Source organism: Xiphophorus couchianus, chromosome 23 (assembly GCF_001444195.1).
Source record: "Xiphophorus couchianus chromosome 23, X_couchianus-1.0, whole genome shotgun sequence".
Lineage (NCBI taxonomy): Eukaryota > Metazoa > Chordata > Actinopteri > Cyprinodontiformes > Poeciliidae > Xiphophorus > Xiphophorus couchianus.
The window spans coordinates 25,180,379-25,198,413 of NC_040250.1; the positions used below are offsets into that span (position 1 = coordinate 25,180,379).

Here is an 18,035-nt window from a genome sequence, read left to right on the forward strand (position 1 = left end):
ACCTGAGGCTCAAGTCACAGAACAATATATATGTCGGCACACGGGTCTTAAATAGAGAACAGTCCTGCCATAAGTTAATACTTGCAATTATTTAAGGCCAACTTAAGGATGTGGACAACCTGCTATCAACCTACAACACGTTATCCATTGTTTCCTAATGATAGTTAAGGGGGCCAGTCCTCTGCCTCAGCCTTTAGAAATCCAGTTAATAGCTTAAGGCCAAGGAGTGAAGTTGACTTTTATTTAGCAAAAGAAACAAAATGCCCACATAAAACGTCATATAAATACTTTATTGCACAGTTTAAGTCTCAAATAAAATACAAAAACAGTACACTTCAGTAGTGAGACCAGCCCAGTACTGGATTGAAATTTAAGCAGTCAGACAACTCGCAGTGCAAAATACTGACAATTAGTGAAAAAGCAACAAAAACAAAGTCAGTTTGAGGGCCTGCTCAAAAAGGTTCAGCTATCTTAATATATAAAATGAACAAGAGTTAATCAAAACAGAAACGTCACAGCGTACACAGCCTTACATTCACTATGGACTGAAATGACTGCAGTCCCCGTCCACCACTAGCTGAACTCGTGGATCACGGGACTTTCAGAGGAGTAGAGCTTCCTCTTCATCAGCCGGTACTCCGGCCTCAGCTTCAGCACTTTTCCAGAATCAAAGATGTGCCAGCCATCCTCCTTGTCCACCTTGAACACCACAGAGAGTTCAAAGGTCGGGGTCACATTTGGGTCCGGAACGACGGTCCCCACAGACTTGAGGCCGTCTTTGCCCTCAACGTACAGCCTGATGGAGGCGCCCCGGAGCCCGCAGGGTTCATTGGCGGAGGAGAGCAGGATGTGGTGCCCGACCCTGGTGATCATGTTGAGGGGCAGCAGCAGCACCTGGCAGCGCAGGACGGACGGCTTGGCTTCCGTCAGACAGCACTCCATCTGCCGGGTCAGGTCCTGATGCAGGAGCTGCTGTTCGTCCTCAACACCAGCATCCAAATCTGCGGCTGTGATGAGACAGAGGTCAAAGGTTAGAACCACTTCATTGCATCATCCGGGTCGAGTCCTTTTAACGCCCATTTTAGAGGTCAGAACATCACTGACTTTAGTGAAGAGTTGCTAGTTTTCAGCTAGATCAATTTGTCATCCGCCATATTATATAGGTAATTTTATTTTAAAGAAATGTCTATAAGCCAACTATTAACGTATGTTTTTATTCATTCAAAAGTGTAGAGAAACGTATTAAAACTCTTAATCAACATATGGTTGCATATTAACAGCATAACCAGTATCAAGTATATAAATGCTACTTACAAGGCCAGCTGCTGTCCCTCTCATCGCAGCTCTCAACGCTTCCCCGCCGGGCCGAACTCGACCCGCGGCCCGGGGAGTTGTGGTGGAAGAAGTACTTTCCTATCATCTCCACCACGCTTTCCTCCTCCGTCAAGACAGACACTCCGTGTCCAAAGGGCATAGCGGCGATATAGACCATCCTGACTGCAGTCCGTCGAGCTCCGGCGTCTCCTCCAGTTGTGTTCTCGGTGTTTCTTCCATGTAGTCAGACGGTTGAAGCGGCTCGCTGCGCTGAGCGCGAGGCTTTTATACCGGAGAGGGAGGGGCCTCTTGCATCAGCCCGGGGGGGCGGGGCTTAGCCGGTTGAATCCAGAAGCTTCCTGGTCAAAGGCTCACGCAACCTATCTGCGGATTGCAGCTGAGAGCTGTCACGTAAACCAGGGAAAAGCAACCGCTGCGGAGGATTACGTCAGTCTGAATGCTACAATAGCGTGAAATTTACTTCGTTTACAGGCAGCCAGATATTCTGAACTATATTTAAATAATTTGTGTAATACAGAACTTCCTATCGAGGAATATATAATTCAGGAAATCATACAGAGCGTCTAATAGTTTGTATTTATTTGAGAAGGAAATTCGTCTGGAAACTGAGCCTCGATTTTAATTCAACTCTTCATGGTATTCGGCAAATTTTATACAGATAAGACAAAATATTTGAAAGCAAAATATTTTTTATACTCTTTCAGTATTTTAAACAGTTATATTGTCAACTTAAAACATAGCATAGAAAAATAATCTTAATTATTATTATTTTTGTTTTACATCTAAAGTTATACAGGTCAACTCCTACTGTAGGTTTTAAATCAAATGTTTTTAATGAATGACAACAAAAAAAAACATATTAGAATTTCAAGAGTTTCATTGTATTGCCATCACATCTGCTTTGCTCTTTTGTGACACCGAAAAACACATGTTCAAAAAGTAACATTTAAGATTCTGTTCTTAAAATATAGATTTAAGATTAGGTTTATTTTCAACTGGACGGAAAATCTCACAATCATGGACTGATTATCATAGTTCAGCTCAGCGGAAATCAGGATTAAAGATATATTCTTCTGGTAAAGTGTGTAATTTCCGTTTTAGCGGCACTATATAGTAGTTCTATATTTTGAGTCAACAAAACTAAGCTCGAACTCTCCTTTGTCATTCATTTAATATTTCTTGTTCATTTTTTAAGCTTGATGAATGCAGCTGTACTTTTCCCAAATGTGAAACCTTTCGACACTCACATTAGCTGTGTTGGAAAGATACTAGACGTGACTCACAGATATTGAGCTTTGGAGTGAAATTCATCTCTGTGCGCAGCGTGTTAAGTGTCGAATGAGGAGCTGATCACCACGGTGATTCAGAATCAAACTTCCCCTTCTGCTGTTGACCACTTACTACAATTGCAATGAGTAAGTTAGCTTCTGTAATTCACTACGGAAGTGTTCATTATGTCAGAATTCAGATGTATCTGAACCAAACTATTATTGTTATGGGAGCGCTAGTTTAGAAAGTTGGACTGCTGAAGAAATTAAATGGAAACTTTGCCTACCAATACCTTTTGGAGTATGTTGTCAACCCCATTTGCCCAGCTAAAGGTTAATAGTTTTGGCTGGGATGGTGATATGGACATAATTTTTTATAGCGATACTTCACGGCATTAATGTGATAACAATAAAAGTGACTAAGAAGTATTTATTATGTCTTTTTGTAGGAAACTGTATGGCTGTGAGTTCATGACACAGCAATCAAACATAAACACTGCTCTTGAAAAACATTCCCATATGAAACACGATTCTTTAGGAAACCAATCTCATAATTAAGTCTGATTTGTATCACTAAACTGCACACACTACATATTTTCAAAGTTATTGGTATTTATTGATGCTCTCATTGGACAAATAGTGGAGGAGGTAGTAAATAATAACAATCCAAAGAACACGGAGCATTTTTTTTCTTTAAAACATCATTATTTGGAATTCATTGTAACAACAATAAATCTATCACAATAAGAAATCTATCGCGATAAATGATAAACGATACAATACCCATTGTACTGTATCGAGAGTGTCTGCAAACAGCAGCTTTAAAGTCTCGTCACCGTTGTTTTTTTATGTCTGAACTTTGACTAGGTCATTCTAACACGTGAATATGCTTTGATCATTTTATTGTAGCACTTGCTGAATGTTCAGGGTCATTGTCCTGCTGGAAACTGAACCGTCGCCCCAGTTTTTCTTGCTAGGTTACGTTGCACTTACCTGCATCCACTTTTCATTAACTAAAAAGAAAAGAAGAAGAATCGTCTCCACTGCGAGATGGTGCCACCACCATGTTTCCCCATGATGATATTTTTATCAAAATGTGAAGTGTTAGGCCACACTATCAGGCTCCCCCTTGATTAAATCACACGCAGGCGAATATGCTTTGTAAATATGGGAATTTAAAAAGGTAATTGGTTGAACTGAATCGACTGAAATCGGAGTTCTGTTCTCGGCTTAACAGAGCGATGAAACGTAGAGTAAAATAAATGCTATGAATACTTTTGAACTACACGTTGTACCTTTAAACTGTCTGTTTTTTTAACTCCAGAAATCTTGAGTGATTTGTGAATGTGTGTTCTTGGTAAGCCCAGCTGCTTCGTGTGAATCCAGGTGATTTAAAGCTTTAAAGCTTCGAGCGTTATCTCGTGTTTGTGTGTAGACTACAGGTGAAGCGAACCCTGCAGTTACTCACAACCAGGTGACTAAGACTCAGTCTGACTCACGACGGTGTAGACCGTCACTCACACACCTGGTGAAAGACCAGCGGCAGCGTGAACAAGAACTGTTGGTTTTTTTTTTAAACGTTCTATTTTTCCCGATCCACGAAGTCATCACCAGAGTCACGTAGAATGACCGGGTGAGCGAGGAGTCGTCTGCAGACTACAAGTCGGGTTTTTAAACAGAAAACATTCCACTTTTTAACTTTTTATTTATGCTAACAGACCCTCTGTAGCACTGAAAACTGACCTATTGGGAATATAGTGTGTTTTTCAGGGTGAAACTGACATCTGAGAACAAGTTTGCTCTTGTCTGAAATAGAAATATGTGAAACTAGTTCAACATAAGTCAAACAGATGGAAACAAGGTCCTTCCTTTAAGGTCCAAAGTTCGCTGTGCTGGCGTGACTTGAAGGGGGAGGACGTCTTTCTCAGGTTATTCTCGTTCACCTGAGTCACCCTCCCCAGAAATGCCGTGGCTGTGACGCCACGGCAGGTGGCCAATCACATCCAGAGCTGCTGCAGTCTGACAGAGAGAGAGAGAGAGACGGAGCACCAAGGAGGAAGTGTCTTTCTGAGGAAGTGTAGGGGAATTACAGAGTGTGGTCACGCCACCAGTACACAGCAGAATTTGGGAGTATTTCCTGGATATTAAAATCATCCAAAGTTTTAGCAGCTAAGAGTTAGAGAACGAACATAGAACGAAATAGAGCCGAGTAACATCCTTGTTAAATTGTTACTTCATGATGATCGGATGTTTTCAGTGTTGACACATCCAGTCTGTGGACAGGTCAGTCTAGCGCATGGATGCCCTTACAACACAGTCACACTGTTTGATACGCTGAAAACTAAACTAGAAAACTAATGTTGTGAGATGTTTTTTTTTTTTGTAGATTCAATATCTACTATACGGAAGAGGATTAGGGTCACCGAAAAAATAAAAAAAATTCTGACTTTAATCTCAGAATTCTTTTTTTTTTTTTTTTTTTTTCCGGTGGCCCTAATCCTCTTCCGTACTACTAAGCCAAAAATACAAACAAAATCAGTTTCTTTTTTTTTCATTTTGAAACAGCAACAACACAAATATGTTTTTTGGTTTTTTTATACACAGATGGTGTAAAAATCAGTATCTGCATGTTTGCTTTGGTTCTGGTCAAGTCAAGTTTATGTGTGTAGGACATTTTAGCAACAAGAATGCAGTTCAAAATGCTTTACATCATTAAAACATCAGACAGTCACCAATGGTGAAAGAAGCAATAAACATTACATTTTGTTAAATGCCTTCATTGAAATCATTATGCTCATTAAATATATTGATAGATGATCCAGTTAATACTAATGAAAGGCAACTAAAGACAGGTGGGTTTATAGCACTGATTTCAATGAAATCTGTTTCCATTGACCATATAATTGCGCAAACTGGAATTCCGAAAATAAATGATGGAAACATGACAATTTAGGAAAAAAACAACTCGTTTTTCGCAAAACCAAAAATTGCATGATGGGATTTGTCGGCTGTGTGTAAATGTGTGTATTTCACTAAACCGCGATGGGAACACTTGTCACACGAGTCACATGGTCAACAACCGGATGTTACTGCTGATGAAAACGACAAAGAAGACGACACCAGGACGCGTGGCATGATTTTAATGAACAAACTTATTCACGTGCGATTTTCATTTTGTTTCGCAGTTAATGGAAACGCCATAATTGTGTTTTTTTTTTCAACATTTCGGAATATCGACAAGTCTTCACGTACGTTTGTAACGGGAACACTGTTACTGTTTCGGGTGTTTTTTCTGTTTTCCGAACGTTTGTTCCAGATTTGTGGTGCGTAGAAGCTGAATGCCGCTTCTCCGTGTTTGGTTCTGGTTCTGTGGATGCAGAGCAGAACCAGAGGACCTCAGTGCCGTGGTCTGAAAGATTGATACAGCAGCAGGACCGACACGGAACCTGATACGGAAGCCATGCCGGGAAGAATCAGCTGTGAAGGCAGAGAGATTGTGTTGTTTAGAAGGAACCAGAGGGTGAAAGGCTGTTTGGATCAGGAAGGGAACGATAGGAGGTGCAGTGATTTCCATCCAGATTTTCTTTCGTTGTGTTGAATATTGACTTGAGTTAAACATAAGTTAAATTTCAGATGTTATTTCAACATCTACAGCCTGTTCTCAGTTGGAAGACTCGTCTTCTGAAAGCTCATGTCTGGCGGTGGTGACTTTTAATTTTGATTGTTTGGACTGACGAGTCGATCAAACGACATGGGGACTGAACTTATGCAGCGTCTTTCCGCTCCTACTGGCCACTCAAAGCACTTTACATTAGAGCCGCATTCACTCACATTTATACCAATATGCTAATCAGTAGGCAAAGTGGGGTTAAATGCCTTGAGACACATGGACATGTGACAGGAGGAAATAAGCCTGAAACCGTCAGAGTACGACTATATGAGTCACAGTCATCAGGTGAACAGATCGAAATGTTGTCTTACAACTGAATCCACTCCTCCCATTCTAAAATTGTAATTTCATGTGTAAAGACGTTCATATTTATTGGCTGAACTTGGCATCTTCTTCACAGATTCTTTGTCTAAAATCTCAAGCTGAAGGCAAATTAGTATTAAAAAAATACCTTAGGGAGATAAAAGCTGGTGTTTTTGTAGATTTAGATTTTTTGTTTTCTTCACGGCTTGCAGATGATTGCGTTCTGCCTTTGTTATTAATCTGAGGAGTGTAAACACTGGCCCACTGACCTGGTTGTGACCGTCCGTCATCAGCAGTGCTGGCTGTGTCAGCTGCTGGTGCTGCTGGTGTTGCTGGTGAACAGGTCTGACCTGCCTGCTGTAGTCTCACATGCCTGCAGCCACGAGGGCCTTGCTGTTTTTGTTTTTTTAATTATTATTCTTATTTGATTAAAGCACGCTAAGATCATCAGCATGACCAGGTCAAGTTTTATGCCATCATGTTAATTCTCATATATAAAGATGTGTCTATGTGTGTGTGTGTGTGTGTGTGTGTGTGTGTGTTAAGTTAGAATGTCTGTACTGGGACGTTAACTCAGGCCTATCTGGGAAACCGAATACATTTCTCTGTGTTTTGGCCTTTTATCCAAGCAAATGCTTTTTAACGTCACTAAAAAGGATTCATGATATTTTAAAAAACTCCGACCGAAGTCGAGATTTGACAAAACCCAGTATGTGTGTTTGCGTGTGAACATGGGAAAAAAGATTTAGGTACCGCGCATTACAGTCTCCGCCAAATAACGAGCCAATACATTTCATTTAATATGATTCCCAATCGACATGGTCTCGTGTTTTATTAGCTTTATATTTAGCAAGCTGTTTAAAAGTAGTTCAGTTTGTATATTTGTTCACACATAAATGAATCTCCTGACACCATGTTCAATGGGCTGTTTGCATGTCAGCTTCCGCATTCGAGGGAAAAGGGTCTCGGTCGTTTCCGGGGTGCCCAAAGTCGGTCCTGGAGGGCCGGTCTTGGTCCGTTTGGCGAGGCGTGAACGTGCAATCGAACTCTGATGCGGACCAAAACTCTGGTCGGCCTAAAAATTTTGTGCAGCGTTCAACTGCAATTCAAGAAGCACAGGAGGTGGAAGGAGATGGAGACTTTTTTGTATTTTTAGTTGGGGCAAAAATATTACAGGCAAGTTCAAATCTTACAGTTGAAAAATGTTCAGAACAAGAAAGTATTTGTTTTTTAATAACCACACTTTTTACATTTTCTTTAATTTCATTTACACAGGATCACATCTACCCCATAACTTCTCCTCAAAAGTGAACTTTGGTGAACCAAAATCTGCTTTTTATTCATTTATTAAAACTGACTAAATAAGATTTCTTTGAAAGAACGAGTTTACACAAACAAAATATATATTCTTTCACTTCTTCAAGTAAAATGTTCCAGTTTTCACAACATGACTGGTTTCCTGAATACAGGTTGCAGAATATATATATATTTTTTGCTGTAAGAAATACAGAGATTTGTTTTCTTTTTCTGTTTATCATTTATACATTTATACACCTGTAAACTTTGTCCAAATTCTAACCTACGTTTGAATAAAATAAGTTACAGAAAAAAACCACAAACGCCTAAAAGTCTTGCGTTTGGTGATGTATCGAGCTTAAATAATCAAGTATCGGTATCAGTATTGGCAATACTGGCTCAGGTTTTACTTGATCAATACCAAAATATTGCGTGTAGCACGCCTCTAGCACAGAGCATGTTCAACAGGATTAATAATACATTTGAAAATAATAGTTTTAGTGATGAGAGGCCAACACTAAAATGCACCTAAATAAATATGATTCATCTCTGTGGGATGAATCATAGGGACAGAGGAAGTTAGTTTTATTCTTTGGACCCAAGTGAAGCGAGTTCTGTAGTAAACGGAGGGTCCATGATGCTGTGGGCCTGCTTTAATTGATTTAACACATTTTTGGGGGGAAATAAAGAAAGACACAGTAAACAGCTTCGCCGATTCAAAGTCTGTTTGTTTTAAGATCCAGATTATGAATTTCGTAAGCAGGAAACTCATGCAACAGCAACACAAGACAGGTTGATAATGACAAGTCAGACTGCTTTAAGCTCTCCAATGAGTGTTGACCGAAATCCAGGAACTAGTCTGTGGGGAAAGGCAGTGCAGTGGTGTGTGTGTGTGTGTTCCTCTGTCCGTGGGCTTCAGTTTAAGTTGCTCTGAAGCTGTCTGTGTCCTCGACGGGCCCTCTCAGAGGCTGAGGCCTGTCCAGGCTGATCATCAGCGTGGGCTCTCGGCTCATTGGTTCAGAGTTGCGCCAGTCCTCCACCTCCACGGGTTTGTTGGTCTCCTGCTGCGGCGCTCCGTTCAGACAGAACTCCTCTTTGTTCTGCTGCTCCAGATGCCGCAGGATAGTGTTGGACAAGAAGTTAGGGTCGTCCTCGTGCTCATCTACAGGAGGAAGATGCATTTCAACCTTTGTTTTAGGGTTTCACACTACTCTATTTCACTCAGTAACGTCATGTGATTTCTATTGTCGCTGTTGGTTTCTGAGATTCTGAAGAAGCTTTGAGAAAATGTTTCCCCTCATAATTCCATCTCAAAGAAAAGAAGTAATATTGATTCTCACATTTTCCAAACATGATTCTAGGGTTGCAGGTATTAGATCAGAGTATTTCTCATGTTTGCGTTTCTCAAATCCCCCTTGGCATTTGCAAAACAGGAAACACATTTCTCAAAACAATTTGTACAAACACCAAAACACCATTTCTCAAAATCCTTAGTTCATCTCTCAAAAGTAAATATCTGTGTCAGTGAACATGTCAGTGTCTCAGAATGACAAGTCCTGGTTTCATTGCGTTCGGATATGACACATTGATTAGTCATGTTGTCAATATTGCAATGTACCCAAGGGGGATGGATGTTCTCTCTTAAACTATGTATGGCTAAAGTTTTGATGACAGGAAATGTAAATTGTTATTATGGGTGATCAATGGCAGGAGACTGGACAAAATTCATATTTATGCTTATGCATCACAACCTCTCTCCTTTTCCTCTTCTTCTTCTCTGGCTGCTGACCACGTCCAAGTCCTTGTCCTTCCATTGTCAGAAATGTAGCACGGTGTTGTACTCTGGCTATATACACTAGATATTTGCTAGTGGATGGTTAACGAGATGCACTTTCAACCTATTTCAGAAAATTGGTCGATCTAATGCTTCACACACTGACACATTATGACAACTTGTTCAAGTATTCTGCATGTTAAGACTTATTCGACGAACTTTTGCTTAAATGTGGATGTTGAGACAATTCAACAGAGACCCGTTTAATATTCATCTCAATCAACTTGAGTAAAACCAATTAAAAATGTAGAAAAAAAGCAGATAATTGTACATAACCACTTGCGCAGGAATATAAAACTGCTTTTTTTTTTTTTAATGTTCAATGGCTTGACGATTGAACAAGTAGTTTTGAGACTTTCAGTTCTGTTGTGAGAAATGCCCCAAAGCGACTGAGAAAAACTGTAGAGCCAGTTTGGTACCTTTGATCAGGATGAGTCTGTAGCGGTTGCGGCACTCCAGAGACTGGTCCAGGACGTCCCTTAGGGTCCGGTAGAAGAGAAGGACCTGCTGCCTGCGCTCAGACGCCCCAAAACCTGCGCTTCTCTCCTGGGACATGCGGTACAGAGTCAGCAGAGGGGTCGCATACTCCACAGCGCAGTCATGGGCCTGGTTACACACAGACAAAAAGCAGGGTTTTAATTACATCACAGCACAATATTAATAACGTACATTATTTTTCTGAAATGTTACTCCAAGTCCTCAAGTTCAGAAACATGAATAAAGACGGGCACTAAGATGGAAACATGTTTCATAGATTATTTTTGCGGTATAATGAGTGTAATTATTCAATTATTCAGATGACGCTGTTATGGTGCCTTAAGTTCCTTGTGGGTGAATTTTTATGTTTGGCCACAAGGTGGCGGTAATGCAGGGGGAAAAACAAGCTGCCAGAAGAGTTTCAATGCCACTATTTTTGATTTTGAAGGCATATTTTGTCATTATTGCGGCATTTTGCAAATAGAAATAACTTTGATTGTAACTGGGCTAAAACAGGAGAAGCTTTGTCTGATTCCACTTCATACAATAAGACAAAAATATGTACATTTGATTTTATTCCACGTACTCGTTGACGATGAAGTCCTTCTCATATTCTGTGAAACTTTTAAGCTTCAGGAAGAATAACAAAAGAAAAACAAATAGAATGTTTACTTATTTTAGATTATACTAGTAAAAGTCTGAAGTGACTACACTCTCTTATACTTCTGGTGTAATTTAACCTATGATGATAGTCAATTATCAGAGCACAAAAGCTAAAAACAACTATTTTTAATTTTGTTATACTTTCTTATGTCCTAGTTTTTAAAATAAAAATGAAATTATCAGCTGGTCGAAGCTTCACACTAAAACTCCGGAAACATTGGAAACCAGCCACATAATTCTGACTGATAAATTTGTTATGAATTTGATTTAAATTTGACCTTTAAATACTAATGTTTTCATTTGCTTTGAAGAAATTGTTGCTTTTCCATTCAGACAAGCCCTCAAATTTGAGTATTTGCCAAATATCCAACAGGTGTTCTAGAACCTGTTGGAGTGAATAAAGTTCACATTGCAAATGGCACCGTATTGGAAAAGGTGCCATTTGTGGCTAAAACCCATTCATGTTAATCGCAGCACAAACACTCAGCAGACTCAGAACACCTGAGAAGTGTGTTTTCTTTACCTACGTTCACCTACCTTCCCGCGCTTGTCCTTCACCCTGTAGACGCTGTGCTTGTAGACGCGGCCCCGGACCCCGGCCCTGTCCAGCTCGCTGTTCGGGAGGCTGTCGTAGAACTGGATGTTGCCGTCTTCGTCCTCCAGCTTGTGCGATATGTTGGCGTTAAGTGGAATGAGGATGAGGAGCTTCTGGGAGCCGCGACCCCAGAAGCTGTCGCGATGAGAGCCGCGAAAAGAATCGATGGACTTCTCCAAACCTGCACGGATCCATACAGACTCTCTTAGAGCTAGCCTTGTACAAGTATTTATAAACCCCCCACTGAACTGTTATGGTACCGACACAAACATCACTGTGTTTTATTCAGGTTCTAGAAAACCTGTTGGAGTGAACAAAAACTTACAGTTTCAACTGCAGTGAAAGATATTTCTACAATATTGTGCCGTTGCCCGTCAGTTTCGTGACATGTCCCGGTAATATGCTGTAATAATGTTCACTTTGCTGACATCTAGTGGCAGAAGTAGGTACTGCATTCAAGAGTCTGCCATTATTATTGAAAGCATGGTTTTCTCTCAGCAACACTCCAACCTCTTCAAGTTGGAGATGATATTTGAAAGCATTGTTGGTATGTAACCAAAATGTGCAATTAATACTTTTGTTTATTAAAAGTAATTCAGCTAATTAGGAGACAGCGTTTATTTTACAAGAACTTTTACAAGTTTGAGCTGCAATATTTTCTCCAGAGCAAATTTATTGTAGATTCAAGTGCTGTATTAATGAAAGTTTATATGTTCACTTCTCAGTTTTACCCTAATTCAATTGGCATTAGTTAAGAGAACACAGCTGGTGTGGTCATTTTGGAGAGGAGCTTTTCTGAATGTCGACTCCAACAAGGCAATGAAGGATGAGGACAGGACAGACATATTGACTCAACAGGTTAAAAACAAAACCTGTGGTTTCTACACTTCCCAAATTGTTTTTTTTTTTATAGTATTTGGAAAATCCTGAACCCTTCTATTTCTGATTCATAAATATTCACTGCTATGAAGCTAAATCCAAATAGAAGACCCTGAAGTTTGTGGCTGTAACATGAAACGATGTGGAAAAGTATGCTAGCGTGTATTTGTGCTCCGCTACTGACTTGGGAGCACCAACTGCAGGTAACCGAGGTAGAAGGACCAGGCCAGGCCGTGCGCCACGTTCATCTTCCTCTCCTCGCAGATGTCCGACACCTCCACCTCCGACGGACCCTGCACAGCCACACACACGGACCTCAGCTCAGGAGACAGCGGAGTCCTTCCGAAATATTCGGAGCAAACTAAAAAGGCCATTTAAGGACCTTCTTTTCTGAGTAGCAAGAAAGTTGTTTTTACAATCAGCTAGAAGGCAAAGAACAGACAGTCTAAGGAACAAATAAGCAGAGCCCGTTCTTGGTAAAGCGTAGAGTCAACTGTTAGTTGCCTGGAGCAACCAATGGTTGGCTCTGAACGTAGGGTTTAGGCACATTTTAGTCTTTTTGAATGACAACAAAGAAGAAGCAGAAAAACCCCTACTGTGTGTGTGTGTGTGTGGAGTCTGTATCTCACCAGGACTCCCAGGCATTTGAAGAGCGCGTAAAGCACAGGGACCAGAACAACGAGCTCCCAGCTTTGGCCTTTGTGCATCAGAGAGTGCCTGGTGAGGTACAGCAGGAGGGCGGCCATTGCTGCCGCCAGCAGAGTCTTGGGCCCCAATCCACAGGCTGGCAGGACGTGGCCGAGCAGCGACCGACCTCGGTACCTGACAAACGTCAAGAAGGAAAGCACGAAGAACGAAGTCACAGGTCCAAACAGACACATGTACTATGGTAGCACAATTTAAATCCTCCAACAGGACAAGTCGGGGACAGATGGGACCAATATCAACTTTTCTACATGTAAAATGTTACATTACAGCAAACTAACATCACTCTGAAAACGCCATCCTGGAATGGTAGTGGATTATGCTGCGTGGTTATTGTTTTCAGTAGAGACAGGGAAGCTAGTCAGAGTTGATGGCAACATGGATGGAGCTTAACACACGGCAATAATGGGGACAAAACTTGCTAGAGGTTACAAAAGACTTGATAATGAGACTTTTATCTGCTTACTGGACTCAATGCTTAATAGCAATGCAATTAGGCTTGTTAGGTTTCTCTATGATCTGACCTCAAAGTACAAAAGTAATATTGAAATATCTACAGTGTCTAATAACTGACAGCCATGAGAGGAAGTCTTTGTCACAACGCCAAACCGAGCTGAAAGTTAGTGAAGACATCAAGACATGCTAACCTTGTGTTTGAATGGTGCAGCAGCTCCTCAAGCAGCAGATAGAGTCCATGCAGCAGGGGCCCAAGAGTCACTATGAGTGTTGCTAAAGCTACCAGGTGAATTAGCCTACCAGGAGACAGAAGCAGGAGTCCCCCGGTTGCTATGGCAGCCACCAATGCACCGCAAACTTTTGGTAAACTTCCACGAGGTGACGGGATAAGAGCGTCCTCATCTCTAAGGCAATGCATCTGTCCAAAGATTAAAAAAGAAAGTCTGTGAGCTCAGTGAGGTACGCTAAAAAAACCCCCGCAGAACTTACCAAGTATTTTTGTCTAGTTTTTTAGTGCAAATATCCAACCAACTTAATGAACTTATCCTGAATATAGATAAGGGACTAGTTTATGTGTATTGATGAAAAATACTCACTTATAGAGGCAGTGTTATGTTTTCCAGGCACATAGTTCCATTTTATAGAACCATCAAATAACTTTAACTTCAATTGTTATAAAAACACAGAAGCTTGATGACTGCCGGAGCTTTGTCGTTGTAGGCGGAGCTAGGTCCACACAGGTGTTTTGCACAGCTGAATGGTTGTCATGGGAGATGAAAGGAAAAAGGCAACACTCCAGGTATGTTTTTGATGTGGGAATAGCATTATAACATGATGCAAAGCTCCAAAAAGTAAATTTTACATCACACTGCCCCTGTAAAACAACCTTATACATCTTGCTAAAAAGTCACTTGTAAGTTAGTTTTGTCTTATTTCAAGTCTTATAAGATATTTAAAGTAAATTGTTTTGAATTTTGTGTTTTCATAATCTGAAATCTGGTCAGACACCACAGTTTGCGTCTTTCCTCAAAAGGATGGTGGTTTCTCTTTCAGCTAATAATAGAGCTCCAGGTGCAGAGGAGCTTGCAAAACAAATGTGGCGAGGCGTGCAGTGAAATTGAAAGCTTGTTATGTTTGCAAATCAGACATTTGCCATTTGTGCTGCTGATTTAAATATCTAATCCAAGTTTTCAGCCTGCAGCTCTTTGAGAATCAACCTTGGCTGTTGGAAAATGTTCTGAAAAGATTTCAGGCTGTTTTTCAGAGTCCGCTAAAGAAATGGGAACAAATTGTGACTGACTGACATTCTGTGAAAATAAAATACGCAAAGAATTGACTTAACCTGTTTTTCTTGTTCTGTGAACACAATATGATGGTCAGAGCTTAAAGCGGTGGATTAGAAAAGCGGAGCTATCTCAAAACCGCTGACCTGAGGGGTGGTCAAAATCTCTGTGTTCATAAAATGCAGCAGAGGAAGAACTACAAAGTCAGCACTAAAAAAAAAAATGTTGTTAAACCAGAGAAAGAGAAATAAATGAATGCAGGGACTCACCTTGGTCTCTCTGGTTGCTCTGACTGAAAGACTGGAGTGACTTCTGTACTGCAATGAGCCTCTTCTGCCTCTGCCCGTCTGAGTCCGCCTCCTTCAGCCACTTTCAGTTTCTTCTAAGCATCTTCATTTGTGTTTCTGTGTAATAAGTGGGTTGGCCCAGGTTGGTTTACACAGAGATCAGGTCAGACCTTGTTGGAGCGCTGATCGTAATCAGCCTGAGTCATGGTAAGGGACGGAGATAAAACACTAGATCTTATGGTGGCTTAAAGATTACAAGTGCCCAGCATATATTTCACACTAGTGTTATACAGTTTTGTGGTTTTCATTATAGTTTAGCAGGATTTCATTCAGTTGGCTTTTAAATTAGTTTTTAAGGTGTGTTTGTTAGTCATTAGTTTAACAGTGTTTAGTTTCAATTTCAGTTTGTCTCAGTTACGGTACTAGTTTCAGTTTTGTCATGCTTTTTAATTTTTGGTGCAGAAGTCAAAAAGTTTAAAGTATTGTGATTAGTGATGATGTGCCGAGGCGTCGAGTAATGGAGGGGGCGTTTCCGTAAAGCGCGTATCGAGGCTTGCTTCATTTAGGGGAGGAGCCGAAAACGATGACGTCCGAAGCCTCGCTGCCCGGCTGTACCACGTGACTGCTTCGGGAAGTGGCTCAGATGTTGGCGCGGGGTTTGACAGCTTTAGAAACCCCACAGGCTCCATTCAAAATGTGGGTTGTTGTAGGCGAGTTGCGGTCAGTTGAGAGAGTGGAAAGAGTTTGGATAGTTTGGATAGCAGAGGTTGGATAGTGGTTATTTAGTTTGAGACAGTTAGTTTGGTGAGTTTAGGACAGACAGAGAGATAGATAGATAGATAGATAGATAGATAGATAGATAGATAGATAGATAGATAGATAGATAGATAGATAGATAGATAGATAGATAGATAGATAGACAGGAGATTTAGGAGTGCGAGGACAGGATAGGAGAAGGATGGAGCCGGCGAGAAAGAGGAGGATTTCCCCTATGTGGGAACATTTTGATTTGATAAGCCCTAACAAGGTAAGGTGAACTGAACATTTGCAGATGCATTAGGTTTGCTTATGAGGAACTGTATTTTTCACTGTTTCTTATGTTCTGTAAAGGTGAGGTGTTTATTGTGCTCCAAGGAGTTGGGGTACAATAATAACACCTCATCCATGTAGTGTCAAAAAAGAGAAATCGTTTGAAACCAAAAACTGTGGAGAAATTGTTGTTTCTTAATAAAAATGCATGAAATCATCCAAGTTACACAAGCATTAGCCTATTCACTACCCCCTCCCTAGTTCCACAAGCACTTTAACTGTCCTCTGCCTGATTAAGCCCATGCCATTTTTCTAGAGTCACAGAAAAACATTATTACACAACATGCCATATCACATGACACTACTATTTTGGGAATAATTACACACAGAGAATGCATTCAAACAATATTTTATTACACACATATGTGTATACATAATTTATGTAGACAAATGATTTCGTCCTACACCTTTTGTGAAGTCCTTCCCAAGAGCCATAATAGACAAAAATTCAATGCATCACATGTATTAAGATACAGCTGGCTGTGATTATACACCTGGCCAGTAGGTGGTTTCGTGTGCACATGAAGCCTCAAGAAATAAACCCTTCTCGAACCAGTTGGCTCAAGTGGTTCAATGCCTCATGAGGCTTCATCTCACCATCACTAATTGTGATTATGTTTGTTTACATCGATTGTGTAATGAATACTCAACAATAAAATAAAATAAAAATGTTTGAAATTATTGCTGAACAAAGAAGTGACTCTGGCGCACCAACTTTACTGTCGCCATTTTGCGGACTAGCTTAAGTGCCGCATGTGTGGAGTGCCGTAATTTGCCGACAGCTGACGTAAACTTCTCATCAGTTCGGAAGACGGATAAATACATTCATAAACATGTAAGCTAAGAATATTATATCTGTAATTTCAGTATTTTTAGTTGGTTTTATAAACGCATGATAGCTCCAGGTGGTTATAGTTTAATTACCGTTTTCATTTCAGATAACGAAAATGTTTTCTCAATTTCAGTTTTTATTATGTCGTTAGTTTTAGGTAGATGTGATAACATGGATTCACTCTCCCTGAGCCTACCCTTTAGAAGGAAACATTTCAACAAGTTTTATTGCGTTTTAAGTTGTAATTGTGCACAATGATGCTTCGTATAGCCACTTGTTTTGGCGCCACGTCTCTGCAGAGTTAAAGAAGCTGTAGTTTTAGGAGTCTTTTTTTTTTCTACACTGTACTATTTTACTTCTATTTGAGTAATTTTAATATCTCTCCCCCCAATCGGAAGCCGTTTTCGAACAAGTCCAGATGTGCTGTGGAAGGTTTGATTCCTCCTTTCCATGGAGTTTAATTTTGATGCCTGTGTCTTTCTTGGGAAGTGTGTGGGTTTGTATGGGTGTGGAGCTCTGCGCCGTCTCCTTGCACAACCGTTTAAAAAAAAAGAGTCGGTTGTGCAAGCTCACCTTGTTCTCTCACCAAGTCCTCCAGGGCTTTTTCCCCAGCTGATGATTACTCTGACTAACAAAACACACCATACTGGAAGTCTCAATCTGCTCTAGCCGCCTCCAAACTGTCAATTGAATTGGATCCTTCTTTAACACAGGGGTGTCAAAAGTGTGGCTTGAGGGTCATTGGTAGGCCTTTGTATTGATTTTATGTGGCCCCTGATCACAGGCTGTGTTTCCATTACAGAAATGTTGCTGTTATTCAGTCAATGTCGAAAAAACAGAACTTTATGTTTCCATTGAATAAGAAACAATTAAAATCACACGAGACAAGGTCTATCCAGCACATGCGTGACGAGTACATTGGTGAGTGTGATCAGTGTGGGGGGGGGTGGCTCAGCGCAGCCGTGTGACCCTGACCTCCCTTCGAACTTGCCAGGTGAGCAGTCAGAGATTGTCTCCTACAACGTAAAGACACCGTGTTGTTTTCCTGTCACGGACGAAAATC

General features: G+C 40.7%; 2 protein-coding genes across 2 annotated transcripts; both read right to left on the reverse strand.

The window, feature by feature from the left end:
* Positions 1-269: 269 nt before the first annotated feature.
* LOC114139187 (DNA damage-inducible transcript 4-like protein) lies at positions 270-1,580 on the reverse strand. The gene is made up of 2 exons (XM_028008942.1): positions 1,315-1,580; positions 270-1,007 (listed from the first exon to the last, which is right to left on the reverse strand). Exons 1-2 carry the CDS (start codon positions 1,490-1,492, stop codon positions 574-576), a joined length of 612 nt encoding a protein of 203 aa, XP_027864743.1. The 5' UTR covers positions 1,493-1,580; the 3' UTR covers positions 270-573.
* Positions 1,581-7,699: 6,119 nt separating this feature from the next.
* Positions 7,700-15,158, reverse strand: sting1 (stimulator of interferon response cGAMP interactor 1). The gene is made up of 7 exons (XM_028009827.1): positions 15,034-15,158; positions 13,673-13,899; positions 12,950-13,142; positions 12,505-12,613; positions 11,384-11,622; positions 10,126-10,312; positions 7,700-9,034 (listed from the first exon to the last, which is right to left on the reverse strand). Exons 2-7 carry the CDS (start codon positions 13,897-13,899, stop codon positions 8,793-8,795), a joined length of 1,197 nt encoding a protein of 398 aa, XP_027865628.1. The 5' UTR covers positions 15,034-15,158; the 3' UTR covers positions 7,700-8,792.
* Between the last annotated feature and the right edge of the window lie 2,877 nt (positions 15,159-18,035).

Coding starts and splice junctions, on each gene's coding strand:
- sting1 (XM_028009827.1), bottom strand. CDS start 13,899: ATGCATTGCCTTAGAGATGAGGACGCTCTTATCCCGTCACCTCGTGGA. Junction 13,143..13,672: donor CTGCACCATTCAAACACAAG/GTTAGCATGTCT, acceptor GACGTTTGTCAG/GTACCGAGGTCGGTCGCTGC. Junction 11,623..12,504: donor CCTGCAGTTGGTGCTCCCAA/GTCAGTAGCGGA, acceptor GGATCCGTGCAG/GTTTGGAGAAGTCCATCGAT.
- LOC114139187 (XM_028008942.1), bottom strand. CDS start 1,492: ATGGTCTATATCGCCGCTATGCCCTTTGGACACGGAGTGTCTGTCTTG. Junction 1,008..1,314: donor GAGGGACAGCAGCTGGCCTT/GTAAGTAGCATT, acceptor GTCTCATCACAG/CCGCAGATTTGGATGCTGGT.